Genomic DNA, 14,141 nt, shown 5'->3' with positions numbered 1-14,141 from the left:
TTTTTTTCGTAATTCAGATAGTAACATTTGATTTCATTATTTTGTAAGCAAACTCTCAATCTGATTTAATAAGATCTTATTTTAATACAATTTTGTCAACTATGGTTTTACTTGTATAGTAGTAAAAGAATGTCAAATCGTTTGGAGATCTGATCGCGATTTTGGGCACATTTTATTTCCCTCAATTCCAACTCTTATTAATCCGTAGAATAATCGAGTAACTCTCTGATGTTTCACAATCCAAGTTTTTTTTTTTATATATAATGAATTTTGAATTTTCATTAAGTTCTCTACGATTTGTTGATTCGTAGTTTTTCTAATCGATAGGGGTCATATTCTTGAAGTTGAGCTATTTTTAATCGATAGGGGTCATATCATTTGGCATGATTCATTTGTAATGGCAGTTTTCTTTTTGTAGCAGAGTGTAACGTAATGCATTAAATATGTTTGGTCCACTAGGATTCAAGATAATCATATGTCTCTACTAGACAAATGGCCCGAATGTGCCAATTATAGAAATCCTTTGATAAGTGGAGAAGAAAGATTACAGATGTTTCTGGGGAATTTCTTTGTTTTACATAAGAGTCTCCATTAGGTATTAGGCAAAGGAAGATGAACAACACATACAAACACACGTTACACACAGGTAGTAGATTCACAAAAGAAAAGCAAACTAAGATGAAAAGCCAGATTATAAAAATAACTGAATCAGCTTAGCTTCTGGACTTGAATGGGATGGCTCTGATAACTATAACGTGGTACAGAGCAGCGAGTGCAGCACCAATGAATGGTCCAACCCAAAAGACCCACTGAAAGAAGAAGAAGAAGTTACAAAGATATCATCAGTAAACCGATAATCAAAGTCTAAAGACTGTAAGTTTGGTGAGAGAAGTGAAAAACTACTCACGTGGTCGTCCCAAGCGTTGTCCTTGTTGAAGATGATAGCAGCTCCAAGACTTCTTGCTGGGTTGATTCCAGTTCCGGTGATGGGGATGGTTGCTAAGTGGACCAAGAACACAGCGAATCCGATGGGGAGCGGTGCAAGAATCTGTCAAAATTTTCAAAAATTAGGCGTTTTCATCCGAAGTTACAAAACCAAAACCCATCCTTTCTATTGGTTGTGTTTCAAAAACTTACGGGAACGTGAGAGTCACGAGCGTTTCTCTTGGCATCAGTGGCAGAGAAGACGGTGTAAACAAGGACAAAAGTTCCAATAATCTCAGCACCAAGACCACTTCCTTTGGTGTAGCCAGGAGCAATGGTGTTGGCTCCACCTCCCAAAGCCTGGTATTGCTTTGGCTGGAAACCCTTAACCACACCAGCTCCACAGATAGCTCCTAAGCACTGCATCACTATGTAGTACACAGCTCGTGTAAGCGAAAGCTTCCTGGCTAAGAACAAACCGAACGTAACCGCTGGGTTGATGTGTCCACCTGAGAAATTGTATAACACATACACAAATCAGATCGAATCTTCCTCATTCTAAATCAGATCTACTTATATATGTTTGTAAACCCTAATTTGTTCCTGGCTGAATCCTAAACTTGCTCTAAGTGAAATCGTGAGNAAATTTCCAAAACCAATTAGATCCGATGTTACAAAACCAAAACCCATCCTTTTATTGATTGAGTTGTAAAAACATACGGGAACGTGAGAGTCACGAGCGTTTCTCTTGGCATCAGTAGCAGAGAAGACGGTGTAAACAAGGACAAAGGTACCAATAATCTCAGCACCAAGACCACTTCCTTTGGTGTAGCCAGGAGCAATGGTGTTGGCTCCACCTCCCAAAGCCTGGTATTGCTTTGGCTGGAAACCCTTAACCACACCAGCTCCACAGATAGCTCCTAAGCACTGCATCACTATGTAGTACACAGCTCGTGTAAGCGAAAGCTTCCTGGCTAAGAACAAACCGAACGTAACCGCTGGGTTGATGTGTCCACCTGAGAAATTGAATATAACATACACAAATCAGATCGAATCTTCTAAATGAGATCTACTTATATGTTTGTAAACCCTAATTTGTTCCTGGGTGAAGCCTAAACTTGCTCTAATTAAGTGAAATCGGAGAGTGAAATCGAGAAGACTTACCGGAGATACCGGCGGTGCAGTAGACGAGAGCGAAGATCATACCACCGAAAGCCCAAGCGATACCTTGGATACCGACGGAAGCACACATGCTAGGTGACCTCTTCACACCCATAACAGTCAAAACAGTGATGTAGAGGAACAAAAACGTAGCAATGAACTCAGCGATTCCAGCTCTCCAGAAAGACCACGAAGCTAGCTCGCCTGGCTCGAACAAGGGCGCAGGTGGTGGCTCCTTGTAGTCCTTGTCACTCTGAGCCGATGTTCCGATCGGTTGCCTCTCCGGAAACTTGTTTGCTCCGACTCTAACATCTTCTTCTTTACCTTCCATCTCTCTCTCTCTTTAGAGCTCTTTTTTTTAGGTTTTTGGGGTTTCTCTGTGACTATGTATGTTGCAGAGAGAAGCTTGAGGGAGTGGTGGTTTTTATAGTGACGAAACCTCAATGTTGGAAGATAATGCAAACAAATGAAAAATTAAAACTTACATAAAAAACACGACGATGATTATTATTAGTATTAATTAGTTGATTTTAATTACATTAATTAACGTTATCATGTATGCTGCTACTGATAATGCTTGTTATTGATCTAATGATAATTAAAGTGTGTGGACAGAGTTTCAAAATCCGCTTTGCAGCTATTTTTATGTACTCTAATCAAATGTCGTATTCTACTCTAATAAAATACTGTATACTATGTGGAATTTTATCCATGTATCTTTCATGAATGTTCTTTTTTTAATGTTTGAACTTTAATTTGCCAGAAAAGAAAATACTACAAAACTATTACAAAAAGGAGTTGAATATGTGGTCGAGGTGAACCGGCGGTTTATTTGGACCGTTGTCAGGATAAGAGCACATGGACTCACCCGTACCTAAAAGACATAGAGACACCTCATTCAACAAATAATCTACTACTAATATTTTCTTTCTAACATTACTAATTTTAGTTTAGTGATCATTTTAATTCTCCAACAGTTACTTTATAGCATAACTTTCTTACTTTAATTCTCCAACAATTTTAGTTATGAGTGATCATAATAACCTGTAAAACGGAAAAAAGAAAAAAAACGAGATTCTTTATGTTATGTTATGTTATATACTGTACTTATTATCTTCGCCATTATCCTATAAATTATAATGAAAGAGCTAGTTAATAATCTATGCACCAATCAGACAAATCAATCATGACATCGGAATTTTGTTTGTATATAATGCAACTTTATTGTACCAACTACACCCAAGTCTAGATCAATAAATTGCCTATATGAAAGAAGAAAAAACGCCACACCATTTACACATATATATAGGAAGCAGTTTCAACATGGATGTATAATATGTATGATATGAAATTATGAATGGTGGATTTTTAACGAGATTAAAAGAAGAAGATTGGGTAGTGTAATATTCGGCTGCAATCCACTATTTGCCAAAAAGGAAAGACAACGTTTAAGCCAAAAAGAAGAAGAAAAAAAAAGGACCGAACAATTATGGTTGCTTCGTTGCTTTGTTGTCTTTTTGGGTGTGACACTATGTCCTACCCACGTGCTGTTCTTCTTCTAGTCTCATTACCAAATTGCCAGATTTCGTTATTTACTCTCCCTTGCCTTTTTCATATTACCTTCCAAGCTTACACATAACACATCATGAACAGATGAACTGTAGTATATGATAATATGACCATGTACCAAATTTCCTTCTGGAACCCACGTAATTTTAACGGTGTATATTGCAAAGTTTGTTTTCGGATTGTTGGTATCCCGAACCATCATTGACATTCTCAAATAACGCCATAATTTTGTTTTGCATGAGTATGATGAGTTTTGATTAGTAAGCCTGTCGAGTCGATATCATAACAGTCCTCTGGATTCTGCAAAAAAATTCGATTTACACAACGACACAAGTCTTATAAGTTTATACATAACACAAATACAACCATTCTACACCATTTTGCCAGGTGTGCAAAAGACGAAAAAAATATAATCATCTTACCAATCCCATTCAACCTATGTATCAAAACTCAACTATTGGTATTTCATTGTAGTACTACTACTATACTACCTATCAACATCAGGATTGAACTTTTGCAAAATTCTTTATTATAATTTCTTGGTTTTTAAGCCATGGCTTTTCGAAGAAAAATAAAAAAGAAAGGGGGGGAAGGTCGTAATTTGTTTGTATGGACTTTGGTTTGCGAGGATAAAATATTCTACGATTACAAGCCGTCCAATCCACGGATAAGAGGACACGTGGCACAAACTTACGTAGACAAAAACCGACCAAGCCACCCAAACACTTGTCACCTTCAGCCAAAATCAATTTTATTTAGCTGAGTGCAATAATTGCATGCCCACTCCCAATATTCCCGTTGCGCTATAGTCCCCACCTCCACCTCTCTTGGATTTTATTTTATTTTTTGAAAATTCTTTTTCAGTTTTCTGACAAAAGAGTCTTCTAAACAACCACAAGTACAATACCAAAATCTTAAAACATCCAATAACAATACTTTCAAAACTTTATCGATAAAAAAAAGTGGTTTTAGCGGTTTAAAAGATGAACTTCACGGATGTAAGAAAATTATTGGACATCAAAGTTTGGATATATATTAATTAAAATTTACATTTAAAACAAACAAAATTCACCCAAACATACGTTTTTGTTATTAAAACAAAGTTGTTTCCCTTTTACAATAATATATATCTGTGACCGAAATTATTCATTTTCACGTAGGATGTGTGTGAGCTTGAGCTGAGAGAGTTCCTACGATTTAATTTCAAATTCAAACTCAATATGGAAAACCAAATTTCTTGGAAATATGTACTGTATACCGAATAGACTTGGCCCATCTATCGTCTGGATAAATAAAGCCCATACTTCTAACTGGGCCTAAATTTAGTCCATAAGCGCCTCTGGCTTATTAACAAAGTCTCCTAATTGTAAATTTTTTTTAAAATTGGTCTAACGGCGAATGAACCTAAAACCACCACAACAAGCATCACCGACTCGAACCACTCTCGCTACTAACCAACCCTAGTTTCCTTTTTTACGCAACGTTCTTGCCGTATTGTTTTTTACAACCACGAGCCATCAGTTAGCCAACGTGGTTATGACACCTGGACTTGGTCAGTCCTCTCATTTTCTTATTTTTCCTCCGTTGTCTCATCATCTGAATGTAATTTTTTTTTTAAATAAAAATAAATTTAAATTCCGCTTTCTCTCTCTTACCCGCTCCACATCGCTTGGCCGCCGCCGTCCGCCGTCGCTGTCCACCACCAGGTTTCAAAATCCCTTCGTCGCAAGTCGACCTCCATTACCCAATTTATGTTATTTAAGGTAAACGACGCGTTTATTCCAAAATAATTGACTTTCCCATTGGTTAAAAAGAGCTTATTGGGTGATTCATTGCGTGCTTCTATCTCTATCTGTTTGCTTTACTTGTTTTTATTATTCGTATTGTACCTCCAAAACTTATACGGCTGTTTTTGCTCTGTTTTTGTTTTGCTGCTTCATTGGATCAATTTTTAGATACTTCTTGTTTCTTTTCTTTTTTTTTCCTGATTTGCGGTTTGTGCTTAATTTTTGATTTTGTAGAGTGAATTGGATGTTAGAGGTTCAAATTTGTCTTGTTAGCTCGTCAGATACCGTTAAAGAGATGCTTTTTAGCATTAAAGGGTGATGCTTTTTATTTTTATTTTTTTGCCAAAAAGAGAGTTGAGAGTGTGCATATTGGAGCTGAAAGGTAGAACGGAGGTTTTGTATAGTAGGGAGCTTAAGGTGTAGTAATAATTATAACAGAAGACACATCAGATCTATCATCAATGTCAGAAGGTAATTTGGCCGTCATGAAACCAGAGGTAATAATTTCATTCCTTTCCTTTTACTACTAGACTATCTTAGTCAGCTACTTCACCTCTGCTGGAAAAGGATTAATAGTTCATATGCCTTAACTAGTATTGTTTAAGTTTTTGATGGTTAGAGGGTTGTTAAATATCATGACATTCTCAGTATTAACCAAGGCACCTTTTGATCTTTACAGTTTAGTGTTTGACTCATGATTAACTTTATTCTCATCATCTGAATTACATTAGCTAGTTGGTAATTTTTCTATAGTTGTACGAATTTATATGAATGACTAAATTTCTCTCCCGGTGTCATGAATTCAGACGATGAAGTCCTACATATGGCTTCAAACTGCTGATGGCTCAATCCAGCAAGTAGAACAAGAGGTTGCAATGTTCTGTCCCATGATATGTCAAGAGGTAATACAGAAGGGTGTTGGATCTTCTAAGAATCATGCAATATCGCTTCCACAACGAGTTAACCCAGCTATGTTCAGCTTGGTTCTTGATTATTGCAGATTTCATCAAATGCCTGGACGTTCAAACAAGGTTTGTATTCTATATTATTGAATAAATTTTCATACCCTGTCGGGCCTTTTTCAATACATCTACTTTCCACTCTTTTAGGAACGGAAAACTTATGATGAAAGATTCATCCGAATGGATACAAAGAGGCTCTGTGAGTTAACATCAGCCGCTGACAGTTTGCAGCTGAAGCCTTTGGTTGATCTTACTAGTCGTGCACTTGCACGAATCATTGAAGGAAAAACCCCTGAAGAGATACGAGAAATATTTCATTTGCCTGATGACCTTACTGAGGTATGCGCTTCTCAAAAATCATTTCTTCTTAAGATGTGTCTTCTCCATCTGCTTCTTTTTTTGACTGCTCTTTGATAATTTATCCAGGAGGAGAAATTAGAGCCTCTGAAGAACACGATGGATGATCCACGGATTCGACTACTGAATAGATTGTACGCAAAGAAGAGAAAGGAGCTGAAAGAAAGAGAGAGATTGAAGGTCTGTTTAGCAGTTTCTATTTAGATTGTTTAGGATATTGCAAATTTGTAGTTTGTAGCTTTATGAATGAAAATTGAGGCTAATTTTGGTCTGCAAGTTTGAACTGTTTCACTAGCTTATGAAGTTGGGGGTTTTCCTTGTCTTAGAATGTTGAGGTTGAAGAACATGTGGATGAACGTTCTGTGGATGACCTGTTATCATTTATTAACAGCAGAGGTACTTTCCTTTGACCTTACTGGTTTTCTAAATTCACAATTTCCTTTCATTTGTTCTGTTTCTTCGTTGGCTGCTCCAGGTTCTCTATTTAACTCTGAAGTACTGTACCATCACATTATAGTTCATGTTTGGATTCTTTTTGTGTTGATTCAGTGATGTATATTTTTGGTTGTTGACTATATTTTCCTCTTTGAGCTACATATCTGCCATTTTAATATTGTTTTGGTGAATAGTTCATTATCCATATTTGATTGAGATATTTGGTCTGTGGATTTATGTTTGTGTTGCCTCTTAGTTTTCTACTTTCTCTATTCTACTTCCTTTTGAAGGCCTCATTGGAAGTAAGGAAAATTCTGTTTCACAGATCCCAAGGTGGTAAAGAAAAAGAAGAAGAAGAAAAAGAAGATTGTTTCTTCAAATGACATTCATGATAAGGTTCAGACTAGTTTCTCTGTGTTTGTTTTCTGGTCGGTATTTACCAAGTCAATGAATGCGTTCCTTGTGCTTAGGAATCACATGATCTTCATTCCAAACAACAATGTGTTGTAAAGACCGGGTCCAGCATGAGAGAGGTACCCAACTTACCTAGTGCAGAAGATGACATTTCTACACCAAAGGCCAGGTCTGAAGATGAAGACGATGAAATCGATCCAGCCATGAGGGAAATGCTTGATAGGTAAGACCCTCCTTGTTAAATCAAAACTAGGATATATTTCTTATAATGAATGTTACACATTGTTCTCCAATTCATGAATAAAGATGAGTATCAGCTCCATCAAAATCTCGTATTTGGGAAATGAAATAGACTTGGTTCTCATGAGTGGTGTATTAATGTTATTACAGAGAGGTAGAGGATTTTGCTCAAAGACTGAACTCCAATTGGGTTCGGTCGCTAGGACAAGAAAGAAGGCCTGTACACTTCTCCATAAATGGCAACGGGACTACAAGACGGCATACAGGTATGGTGGTATCTATTTTGGCGTCATTATCTTATGCTTTTTTCTTTAATTGTAATGTTGAGTTGGACGCTTGCGGTGTAAAATAAATGACAAACAGGTTTTAGACATACTCTAGATGACTGACGGGGTTATGGTTTGAACTTAAAGGTCAATCTCCATGACACAATTGAAGCTGAAAATGAAACAGTTTTGGTTATGTATGTGAGCAAATAGAGAGAGAGAATGGTTCACTAGTCACCACCGGCGGTTGATGCGTGTCCTCATGTAACAGTTTTGATTTTGAATGTTTAACATTCTAGTGATCCGTCCTTTTCTTTGTAAAACCACGTGTAAGTTATTTTAGTTGTTAGAATTCTACGTTAAGTTATTTTGTTTTAGCATCAGAAATTTATCATAGACACACTCTCTTGTATCACACTATTGCGAGTGTAATAAATGGTTTAAGTTCCTTAGACTATGTGATAATTAGACCTAAGAGGATAAAAGAAAATTATAACAACACTCGCCTTGATCAGGATCAATGGCTTGCTGATAACTTAAATTGAGATTTATAGTTAGAAGAAGAAGAAATAATGAAGACAGGTTCCATTTGTTTTAGCATCACAACTCACACGTCACACAAGACGAGAAAAGAAGAAGCCACAAGTAGCTACATCTCACACAAATGATTCTTGTTACATACATTGTATATACAACTATATCAGTTCATTGCAGTTTTTATCTCTCTCTTCTTCCAGGAGACGTTTAAATTGGAGAGTCACTCACGATGCTCATGGTTTTGAATTGTGAGCTTCTGCCATAGTTTGGTGTAGCTGATCAGGAAGTTTATCATGTTTAGTCCCCTTCCGCTGCACTGATGAAACAAGCACAGTAGGCAATTCCATCAACCAGATGAAATGAATATAATATAATCTGCAGGGCCTTTATAATTTCTAGTCAGAGTTGCAACACATACCGGGAAAACTTGAGAAGATGAGTCATTCGGTTCCTCTTGAACTTCGTTTATTAAGTCCTCAGATCTTCCGGGGTGTGACAATGTACCAGCAGACTGACAAGAGGAGGAGGATCCCTTGTCTTTTTGTCCATCCAAACTTACTACCTCTTGAAGCGTATTGGTGCTTATTTGTGGCAACACAAGCCGCTGAAACTCAGACAAGAGCGCAGAGAGGGCTCGAACTTCATCCATTCTAGCTTCCCTACATTGATCAGGAAACATCAGCAAAAAAGCAGCATCCAGCCGTTATGAATATCTCTGTGAAAACAAAAAGGTCTTCACCAAACCTTGTGTGGATAAGGTTTCCTTTGCAGGTAAACTGTATTTGACAAGTAGCAGGCGCTTGTTCGCAGACGAAGCTTGCTTTATTGGACTTGAGATCCTCCATTTTCCTGCAAACGTTAACAAGACGCACGCACGGGCATAATTAGAGAGCAAACAAACAGGAGAGATCCAAAAAGATTGTCATGTCTAAATGTCTAATCTCAATGAGCCAATGCAATTATTACATGGAATAGTGTTTATCTGCAGCAGCTCCCATAACAAGCTTCCTGATTTTATGCTGTTGTATCATTTCCAAAATCCCTTTCTCGATTGAGTCCTTTTCAAAACACAGTTTCTCTGCCTGTACCTAGAGAAGCCAACCTCCTTTTAGAAATAGATTAAGGAAAACAGAGTTGACATGCACAATACATACCCCTTTCTTAAGGCAAATACTAAGGTACTCTTGTAGAATCTTCTCTGTTTTCACCGTTTCTTTGCCTCTATATGCTCTCACTAACTCCTCATCAGCCGTCGAAGCTTCGAATCTGGTACCCACTTTGCATCAGAAGTGACAAGAGTTTTAAAAGTCAATACTTCTTAATCAGAGAGACTTATTAGAAAGCCAAAAGAGGGTAAACAACACTTACAGACAGGAATCGTTGGAGATGGCTGGTGAATATGAAGGATGCAGATTCTGTTTCCCTCGGAGTTTTGTAATGCCCATAGGAGATTTGATGTGTTCTTCCATACATTTCTCCCAACTGCAACGTAGATTTTCTCTTCAAGTATCCCTGAGCTGACTGTTTCCTCCATAGCCTGAGAAGAAGGAACTTTCTAGGAAGATGGAGGGACAAGAATTTGGAAAAGACAAGTCTCTTGCAGAAGCATTTGCTTGTTTACTTGGACAAGAAGACACCCAATGGCTGCACATCTCACCATTCCGGTATCTCTGTTCCTTCGAATATTCCATCAATCTATACATATATATATGTTATTGAAAGAGACAGATCGATGATTACATTTTTCCAAAAGATTATGAAAAATAAAGTAAGGAAATAACAAATCATGAGGAAACAATGTTAGAAAATGCAATGTAAAAGTGGTATTCGACATGGTATCTTTTCATAGTTTATTTAGTTTATTAGCTGTTTTCAACGTAATATATACATGGTCAGATTGTATTACATAAAAAAAAAACAAAGAATGAAGAAAAGGTCTTTGAAATTACATGGGTTTTATATACATTATATTACATCAAGTAGACGAGATCGTTGAAGCAAATGCTGAAGAATAAATATTATATTTCTTTTTCTCTTTCACTTTCGGGAAGAGGGTGAAGCGTGAAGCCATTCCTGGATTGCAGATCGAAGTGCAAGATTTGGAACTAAGTTTGTATGAAGAAGCTTCTTGTTCGTCATTGGTGAAGTCTCATATCCACTCTCAAGCCATGTTCTTATGGCTTCTGCTTCATATGTAAATCCATCTGCTGCTAGTTGTGGATCCTCCATCACTTCCTGCAACGTTATGTAGAAGAAGAAAAAAGGTTTCAATTTTTATGATTTGATTCGATACAATCTTCCTTGATTGACTTTAGTTTTACCAGTGAAATGGGACAGATGAAGTACTGAGGAGCTTCACGGTGCTCATCAGATCGAGAGACCTTCTCTTGGGCTCTCTTCAGCTCCTCTACTTCTATAATTGCTTTGTCGCGTCTTTTTATCAGTTCATCTCGTTCTTCCTTGGTTTTTCTCAACACTTTCGTTGCCAAGTTATACTTGTCTTGCAGCTTTTGTACCAACATATAGGACTCGGTTATTCGGGTCTCAGATATACCTCATCATTTCGAGTTTTTCTCTCGCTTTCGTCAGCTCCATCTCTGTTTCTTTCCTACGTTTCAACTCCTCGAAATAGGCACTTTCCCATTCTCTAGCCTACATTTGGTCAGAAAACTTCGTAATCATCAGGAAAAAAACGACATTCCCAATGGCAATAGAAATTGTAGGAGCAAGGAAGAGATTGCCAAGAACATGTTACCTTTTTCATTGCTTTATTTTTCTCTTTTTCAGCTTCCTGATGCTTGAAAGCCTCAAAGCTTGCTTCTTTTTTCGATTTCTCAGCTTCAAAGACAGCTAATTGATACACATTTCCATTTCCTCTAGATATCGTGTATTGGCCCGAAGGTAATACAGATCCTCGTGAACGGACTGAATCTTGATCAGAACTTGTAGATGCATACTCAAGAGATGCGTTACCTATGATAGCTTCCCTGCATTATTACCATCACCAGATATGTTAGTCTTCTGACATGTATTTGTTCTCACAATCCCAGTTCCTGTTGAAACCACAGGAGTCAGATATAAAACACAAATAGCATTCCAAAAACCGTCTGTTACGGTAGCACAGATTACAGGGACTCGGGATAGACCTTGTATATACCAGGTATCCTTTGCAAGTAAACCATATACAACAAGTAGCAGGCGCTTCTTGACGAATGTAAATGGCTTTCCTGGATAACAGATCTGCCATCCTCCTGCAAATTAAGATTAATTATGAATCAATAAGTGAAGATAACAAGAAAGATCCATGAGATGATGAAAATCCAAAGTAGCTGGTTATGCCGGTGTGCTTTGTACATTGACTAGTGGCTGTCTGACGCAGCTCCCATGACAAGCTTCTTTACATTGCGCTCTGAGATCAATTGGATGAGTCTCTTCTCTACCGACTCCGACTCCATTTCAATTAGTATCTTCTCTGCACGGACCTAGAATATCACAATCGGCTCTCTTTATCTCTTGTATCATCAAACAAATAAATAATATCACTTATTAGCAATAGAAGTAACCAAAACATACCTGCATTAGCCTGCATGTTTGAAGGTACTTGTCCATGATCTTTTGTGCCTTTTCCTTGTCTTTTCTGCAGAGCGGCTGGTGAACGTGGACGATACAGAACTCCTTGCCTCCAGTGTTCTGTATCGCCCAAACAAGAGTGGACTTGTTCCCTAATTCTGTCCCCACTGCAACATATATCTTCTCATCCATTAGCAGCTGCTGCGAAACTGGTTTGCTCATCATCTCTCTAGCTCTCTCTTGCTTGGTCTGGATTCAGCGTTTAACGCTGCATTGAAGCCTCGTGAAGCCAACACTTTTCCCCTTTGCTTGGATCGAAGCTCCTCTTTCCTACACACTCCATATATATAAGACACTCAAAACATTCCTCTAATTCACTCAAAAGAATAAACAAGAACAAACATGAACTTTTGCAATACAAGAATAGAGATGATAGAAGATCTGACAGAGGAAGCAATCAACAAACAAGAACATTTGTTCAGTTATAACATGCATACGAAGTCAACCACGATACCAATGACGAAACGTAGCCTTAACGCAGAAGTTGTATCATGTATTAAAATAATGAAGGCTTTTTGACTTTCAACGACAATATCTATGTTCGAAGAGGAATGTCGACATATTGACAGAGATACACAAATTCCACAAGACTTATATGAAAATACTGAAGAATAGTCTCACTGTCTCAGCAATTTCCCGATTGATGTCTTTCAATTCTGCGTTAGGTTGCTTACCTCAGTGCCACTAGCCGTTAGGTTCCTGAGTTTCCTTTACAGCTATGCCACTAGCCGCCAAAACGAGCTGACCTCACTGCTAATTAAGTAAGATTAATCATAAGAACTTTAACAAATAATAATCACAATATTAGGCAATCAAAGGTTAACTTCTTCTAGGAGGAAAACAAGTATTACACGATAGTATTGACTTCATAATTTAAGACTCATCCTAATTAAATGTTTAGCTATGTAAAGGGCATCACTAGTGAGATAATGTCAGAGGCTAATCCTTGTGCTAACGAGAGTCGAACATAATGGAGGAACAAAAATTGAGGCAGTTCTTCTCACATAAAAGGAATTAACATACAACTTTTTTCATACAGAACATATATATATAAATATATACACATACAAATCTCACCAGCCTCTTCTTTTCATATATGACAAATATGGAGGACTTACACTATGCTTGAGAAAGTAAACAAATATGGGGAGATAGTATTATGTATACGTATAAGGAAGACTGAAAAAACTAATCTTACTCACTCTCTGGTGCCTCCCGCAGAAAAAGGCAAACACTTTTTTTTTCATAAGAGACTACTTGCGGGAACAGGGGTTGAGGGTTTGAAGGATTTTATTTTCAGCAATGATGTTGAAGCCACTCTTGAATCGCAGAACGAAGAGCATGGTTAGCGATTAGGCTGGTGTGAGAAAGCTTGACATTGGTCATTGGTGAAGTATCATGTTCACTGTCCAGCCACGCTCTTATAGCCTCTGCTTCGTATGTGAAACCGTCTGCAGCCACATGCGGATCTTGCATGACTTCCTGAAAGTTTTGTAAAACCAGAGGACAAACGGGTTTAGTACCATTAAACTGCAACATAATGGTGGAGATCTCAAACAAGCAAATTTCAATGCCTTTGTGATCGAAGTTTTCTGAGATTTATAATAAAATTAGAAATCCATACTCAGACTATACATATTAGTTACCTGGAAAATGGGGCAAATGAAGTATGGAGGGGCTATGCGGTGCTCGTTACGGCCAAGATGGAAAGATGAAGATCCTCCACTAGAAGCCCTCATAGGTTCAAGTACCCTCCACACTTCAGTTCCAAGATCCGGACGATTCTCGCTGACAGTCTCGCAGCATCTTAATGCCAAGCGAGCAAGCTGCTCCGCCTGAACAAAGGGCCAGTCACCTGC

The 14,141-nt window shown here is 37.8% G+C and overlaps 4 protein-coding genes and 1 pseudogene across 13 annotated transcripts in view; 1 reads left to right on the top strand and 4 right to left on the bottom strand.

Moving 5' to 3' along the window:
* On the bottom strand, positions 472 to 2,500 carry LOC104783171 (aquaporin PIP1-2). Its single transcript, XM_010508287.1, has 4 exons — positions 2,089 to 2,500; positions 1,645 to 1,940; positions 908 to 1,048; positions 472 to 809 (listed from the first exon to the last, which is right to left on the bottom strand). Exons 1-4 carry the CDS (start codon positions 2,414 to 2,416, stop codon positions 714 to 716), a joined length of 861 nt encoding a protein of 286 aa, XP_010506589.1. The 5' UTR covers positions 2,417 to 2,500; the 3' UTR covers positions 472 to 713.
* LOC104783168 (SKP1-like protein 20) lies at positions 5,053 to 8,567 on the top strand. Of its 10 annotated transcripts, none has more exons than XM_010508280.2 (11): positions 5,053 to 5,206; positions 5,361 to 5,417; positions 5,792 to 5,912; positions 6,248 to 6,472; positions 6,551 to 6,742; positions 6,830 to 6,940; positions 7,087 to 7,156; positions 7,521 to 7,591; positions 7,666 to 7,832; positions 8,000 to 8,115; positions 8,213 to 8,567. In XM_010508280.2, the coding sequence occupies exons 4-11, from the start codon at positions 6,251 to 6,253 to the stop codon at positions 8,236 to 8,238; spliced, it is 975 nt and encodes a 324-aa protein (XP_010506582.1). In that variant the 5' UTR covers positions 5,053 to 5,206; positions 5,361 to 5,417; positions 5,792 to 5,912; positions 6,248 to 6,250; the 3' UTR covers positions 8,239 to 8,567. The 10 variants fall into 10 exon arrangements, with proteins under 10 accessions (XP_010506582.1, XP_010506579.1, XP_019100646.1 ...); XM_010508277.2 differs by having other exon boundaries at positions 5,792 to 5,938; XM_019245101.1 differs by having other exon boundaries at positions 5,676 to 5,938.
* On the bottom strand, positions 8,645 to 10,399 carry LOC104783170 (U-box domain-containing protein 33-like). Its single transcript, XM_010508284.2, has 6 exons — positions 10,021 to 10,399; positions 9,807 to 9,928; positions 9,619 to 9,740; positions 9,397 to 9,501; positions 9,071 to 9,311; positions 8,645 to 8,968 (listed from the first exon to the last, which is right to left on the bottom strand). Exons 1-6 carry the CDS (start codon positions 10,184 to 10,186, stop codon positions 8,873 to 8,875), a joined length of 852 nt encoding a protein of 283 aa, XP_010506586.1. The 5' UTR covers positions 10,187 to 10,399; the 3' UTR covers positions 8,645 to 8,872.
* The window catches only part of LOC104783166, a 10,049-nt pseudogene continuing 6,398 nt past the window's right edge, over positions 10,491 to 14,141 (bottom strand).
* The window catches only part of LOC104783167 (U-box domain-containing protein 33), a 12,552-nt gene continuing 11,669 nt past the window's right edge, over positions 13,259 to 14,141 (bottom strand). Inside the window, exons 10-11 of the mRNA XM_010508274.2 lie at positions 13,929 to 14,137; positions 13,259 to 13,764 (exon numbers count right to left, since the gene is read on the bottom strand). Of these exons, the coding sequence (XP_010506576.1) occupies positions 13,579 to 13,764; positions 13,929 to 14,137 (395 nt within the window). The 3' untranslated portion in view covers positions 13,259 to 13,578. The remainder of the gene's footprint in view (positions 13,765 to 13,928; positions 14,138 to 14,141) is intronic.

The sequence above is a fragment of the Camelina sativa genome, chromosome 4, assembly GCF_000633955.1.
Source record: "Camelina sativa cultivar DH55 chromosome 4, Cs, whole genome shotgun sequence".
Lineage (NCBI taxonomy): Eukaryota > Viridiplantae > Streptophyta > Magnoliopsida > Brassicales > Brassicaceae > Camelina > Camelina sativa.
This window is presented reverse-complemented; position numbering and strand designations above follow the sequence as displayed.

What these genes read in the sequence shown, in the direction of transcription:
- LOC104783171 (XM_010508287.1), bottom strand. Translation starts at nt 2,416, where the DNA reads ATGGAAGGTAAAGAAGAAGATGTTAGAGTCGGAGCAAACAAGTTTCCG. An exon ending in CTGCACCGCCGGTATCTCCG is followed by an intron (nt 1,941 to 2,088) that starts GTAAGTCTTCTC and finishes TCAATTTCTCAG; the next exon opens with GTGGACACATCAACCCAGCG. An exon ending in ACAACGCTTGGGACGACCAC is followed by an intron (nt 810 to 907) that starts GTGAGTAGTTTT and finishes TTCTTCTTTCAG; the next exon opens with TGGGTCTTTTGGGTTGGACC.
- LOC104783168 (XM_010508277.2), top strand. Translation starts at nt 5,903, where the DNA reads ATGTCAGAAGGTAATTTGGCCGTCATGAAACCAGAG. An exon ending in AAGAAAGAGAGAGATTGAAG is followed by an intron (nt 6,941 to 7,086) that starts GTCTGTTTAGCA and finishes TCCTTGTCTTAG; the next exon opens with AATGTTGAGGTTGAAGAACA. An exon ending in GACTACAAGACGGCATACAG is followed by an intron (nt 8,116 to 8,212) that starts GTATGGTGGTAT and finishes AATGACAAACAG; the next exon opens with GTTTTAGACATACTCTAGAT.
- LOC104783170 (XM_010508284.2), bottom strand. Translation starts at nt 10,186, where the DNA reads ATGGAGGAAACAGTCAGCTCAGGGATACTTGAAGAGAAAATCTACGTT. An exon ending in GCAGATAAACACTATTCCAT is followed by an intron (nt 9,502 to 9,618) that starts GTAATAATTGCA and finishes TAACGTTTGCAG; the next exon opens with GAAAATGGAGGATCTCAAGT. An exon ending in GGAAACCTTATCCACACAAG is followed by an intron (nt 9,312 to 9,396) that starts GTTTGGTGAAGA and finishes TGATCAATGTAG; the next exon opens with GGAAGCTAGAATGGATGAAG.